Source organism: Myotis brandtii, unplaced genomic scaffold (genome assembly GCF_000412655.1).
Source record: "Myotis brandtii unplaced genomic scaffold, ASM41265v1 scaffold215, whole genome shotgun sequence".
In the NCBI taxonomy this organism is placed as follows: domain Eukaryota; kingdom Metazoa; phylum Chordata; class Mammalia; order Chiroptera; family Vespertilionidae; genus Myotis; species Myotis brandtii.
This window is the reverse complement of record NW_005358043.1, coordinates 3,583,998-3,588,089: the sequence shown is the minus strand read 5'-3', so window position 1 is coordinate 3,588,089 and position 4,092 is coordinate 3,583,998. Positions and strand designations below refer to the sequence as shown.

The window sequence follows — 4,092 nt, the reverse complement described above, 5'->3', positions numbered from 1 at the left end:
CATCAGCTGAGCGCGCGGCGCGTATCACGTGGTGCGCGTGTCGAAGGTCACAGCGCGCTCACAATGGAGCTCTCGGAGTCTGTGCAGAAGGGCTTCCAGAGGCTGGCCGATCCCGGCTCCTTTGACTCCAACGCCTTCACGCTTCTCCTCCGGGCGGCTTTCCAGAGCCTGCTGGACGCCCAGGCGGACGAGGCCGTGTTAGGTAAGCCGCTAGGCTCCGAGCTGGGTCGGCCTGGGCGGAGGGGCGCTCGGAGGAGAGTGCGAGACCGAGCGAGAGGGGGAGCCCCGGGAAGAGGAAGTCTCCGGGCTCTGCCCTTCGCTCCGGACGGAGTGTGGGGTGGCGGCTCCGCCAAGACCCAGAGCGGACCCTAGCCTTGCTCTGTCCCCAGTTGGCACCTGCACGTAGCCAGCTGTGTGTTCCGAGCCGGATTCCCCTCCCAGGCTCTTTGTTCTTGTGTAAAACCCGTGTTTAAGTCTTGTTTGTGGCCTAAACACCTAAGGTTCTCAGCCTGGTCTGGGGTGCAGGCTGTTTGACACTTGGGTTTCATCAGGCGAGCTCCCTGGCAATTCAAGCTTTCAGTGCTAGACTGGCAGCGGTTTCAAAGGCTCTGTTTCCAAAGTAATGGCGAGGTCCCATCGTGTTGACATCTCCCAGCTTAGAGAATACCCCCGGCGCCTGGGATCCCTCCAGCCGCGCAGCTCGGTACCTTCTGCACAGGCTGCACACCTAGAGGTTACGTTGCGGTGCACAATGTTTTGTTCCGCACCAGCTACCAGGAGGCGACTCTCGGTGGTGCAGCCAGCGATTGCGGAGTGCGGTGTTTGTACGGATTGAAGACATATTTTAAGACAGGTCGCTTCTAGGTACTTTTCTTAAATATAAATATCCCAACAATTCAAATGTTTGTGTTTTTTTTCTGTAGTTTCATGAACTAAACACGTACAGAAGGTATGAAAGTGGAAGTTCTGTAAACGAAAATAGTAGCCACCACCTGGGTAATCTCAAAAAAGGGATGGCTCTCAAAACCTGAAAACATTTTGAAAATTATGTTTAATATTCTGAACCCGTGCCCTTGCCTCCCTTGATGTGTTACTGTCCATGGAGCCATTTACACTATAATTAATCTTCAGAGGGAATGTATTCATTCTTAAATTTGCACCAAGTGAAATATTTATGTCCTTATTTTCCTCTGAATTTGCTCCATCCAGTGTTGCAATGGCCACTGTATAGTTATTTTTTTCTTTGGAACTATAATGCTTTTTTAAGAACACTAAAAATATGAAGGCAAAATTAAAGAAGGTAATTGAGACCGGGAAATACCAGAATTATTGATGTGTGCTCTTTATTGTTTTGCCATTGACCTTCTTGCTCATCTCATTTACTTATAATTGCCAGTCCTTACAGTGGAATTCTTTTTGTTATCTTGTTAGAGGGGTGGGGTACCCAAATGAAACTATCCCTTACAGAAACATGACCATAAAAATTTTATCAAAGGCATCACTGGCAATCAATCTATTTTAGATCACCCAGACTTGAAACATATCGACCCAGTGGTTTTAAAACATTGTCATACAGCAGCTGCAACTTACATACTGGAAGCAGGAAAGCAAAGAGCTGACAAATCAACTCTAAGGTATAGGATTTACTTAAATTCCATTTATTATCAAATAATATCTTTATTATTACAATTTTAGTTTTAAAATGGGAACTAAACTTTGATTTCTTTTTTCCTTTAGCACTTATCTAGAAGACTGTAAATTTGATAGAGAGCGAATAGAACTGTTTTGCACAGAATATCAGGTTATTTACCTCAATTTTTTAAAATGAGCAATTACTGTTTTTTTCTATTCTGTTTGCAAAGATGTTTTCTTTTCTTTTTTTCCACCCTCCAGAATAATAAGGATTCCCTAGAAATCCTACTGGGAAGGTAGGTACTGTGTAAGGTGTCAAGTAGAGCCACTTTTCACTTGCAGGTATGAATGAAGAATGCTGGTGTGAAACAAAACAGGGTAAAAAAAAAAAACCAGGGATTTTGACCAAAAGAAAAGGGGCCAAAGGGCAAGTTAAACAATTGAAGTTAAGCTAATGTTTTTAAAAGATGAAGATAATTTTTAAAATGATCTTTTACTATTCAAAACTTGAAGTTTAACAATGTTTTAAATTCAGAATGGATTCAAATTTTGTGGGGGGTGGGAGGGAGGTGGAAGGTAGAAACCATTCTTACTGAAAGTTTTTTGTGGATATTATGTACAAAATTATCATTGTATCTTTCAGTATAGGCAGATCTCTCCCTCATATAACTGATGTTTCTTGGCGTTTGGAATATCAGATAAAGGTAAAGTTTAACTGTTCTCTCAGGGTGTTTAGGAACTTAAAAAAGCAGAGTTGAACACTGAAATGTGTTGTGTTGTTTTAGACCAATCAACTTCATAAGATGTACAGACCTGCATATTTGGTGACCTTAAATGTAGAGGTATTTATACATTAGCCCTGTCTAAAAATTAAATGTGTAATGGAATTTTAATTTTCTTGATTTAAACAGCATTTTTTTCCTTCTCTAGAATACTGATTCCCAATCCTACCCAGAGATTAGCTTTAGTTGCAACATGGAACAATTACAGGTACAGTATTAGGATCTGTGAATATGTCCATCTTTTTATAGATGTTTGAGAATTATGCTTTTGGAAAGTTCAAAAGAAAAATCTAATCATCTGTCAGTAGATAATGAAGACTGGGTAAGGATTTAATGGAAAGGGGACTTCAAGAGCAATTTTTTAACGTAGACTTCACTTTTGGAATTAAGATGATACTAATAGAGAATTGGTCTATATTGGCTGTTCCTTTCAGTTAAAGTAAACTTTTGAGTATATTGTTGAGTGTAAATTCCTTCTATTTGTGATGAGTTTGATCCAATAGGACAAAGCAAAATTATAAACATGGCTTTGAAAATGGATTCTTTGTTTTCAGAAATTGAATTAAACTTTCAAAAGAGGATTTTTAAACTGTGGTTTTAAAAGACTTTTTAATAAAGGGGAAACTATACATAAAATTCTAAAATTTTATATTGCCAATGTAAGGCTGGGGAAATTCACCACTACATTGATTAATGGACATGACAACGAATTTCTTTCTTTCCACTTAAAAATGAAGATCATTGCTTCAAATTTTAGTGAAATTGAATTTTCCAAAAGGCATCTTCTGCAGTTTTTTTTTTAAATGTAACCATTAATCAACTTTAAACTTTCAGAAAATGTGAATACAGGATAATCTTTGTTAGATAACTTGAGAAATTTAATTTATATATACCTTGCCTGTTAAGAGGATTCGGTTGTAAATCATTATTTCAAATCTGAGGGCAAGTAGCCGATTTGAAGATAAACTATTTTAGAGGAAAACCTTCTTTTGATGGTCTGTCAGAGGTTAACATCCTCGTGAATTTTAAACTTGTTTATAAAGTGTCTCCCGACTTTTTTCTTGAATCTTTCTCAAACTTGGATACTTCTTTCCCGTGTTTTATCTTAAAAAACATAGCATTATATACGTCTTTTAGGACTTAGTGGGGAAACTTAAAGATGCTTCGAAAAGCCTGGAAAGAGCAACCCAATTTTAACTTGGGGAAGTTAGCGACCGCCCGCGCCTGGAAGACCAGCACTCCTTGACGTCCCGTCGGCCGAACCGTCGTTTGTGTCCTGTTTTTAATAGAAAAAAATTTTTTTGGATTTATGCCACTCATCAGTTTTGACACTTTTTTACTTACGAAAAAGTTTAGAGGGAAAGTCTGCCTACGTGTTTGAATCGTTAGTATTAACTGTACATTGATCCATTTTGATTTCTCAAGTCTTAAAAAAGGAAGTAGACAGTATTTACATTCTGAATAAATTCGTTCTCTCCAGAACTGAGCGTTTGTTTGGATGTGTTTGTGTGTCAGTTATTACTCTGAAGACAGAACAATTAGCGTTAATTCTTAACGACTGTCTTTCCCCTGGATTAAAATTAAACCCGGTGGGAAAAGAGGCGAGCTCCCGGTGGAAGGCTCCGGCTTGGAGCCGGGAGCCGGTGCAGTCACCCCGCGAGGGGAGCTGGCCCGTCCC

At 39.7% G+C, this 4,092-nt stretch overlaps 1 protein-coding gene across 2 annotated transcripts; it reads left to right on the top strand.

The window, feature by feature from the left end:
* The first annotated feature begins 9 nt into the window (after positions 1 to 9).
* COMMD3 (COMM domain containing 3) lies at positions 10 to 3,907 on the top strand. Of its 2 annotated transcripts, none has more exons than XM_014539367.1 (8): positions 10 to 202; positions 1,523 to 1,634; positions 1,738 to 1,801; positions 1,894 to 1,928; positions 2,276 to 2,336; positions 2,418 to 2,474; positions 2,563 to 2,622; positions 3,533 to 3,907. In XM_014539367.1, exons 1-8 carry the CDS (start codon positions 64 to 66, stop codon positions 3,569 to 3,571), a joined length of 567 nt encoding a protein of 188 aa, XP_014394853.1. In that variant the 5' UTR covers positions 10 to 63; the 3' UTR covers positions 3,572 to 3,907. The 2 variants fall into 2 exon arrangements, with proteins under 2 accessions (XP_014394853.1, XP_005865944.1); XM_005865882.2 differs by having other exon boundaries at positions 12 to 202; positions 3,552 to 3,907.
* Positions 3,908 to 4,092: the final 185 nt, after the last annotated feature.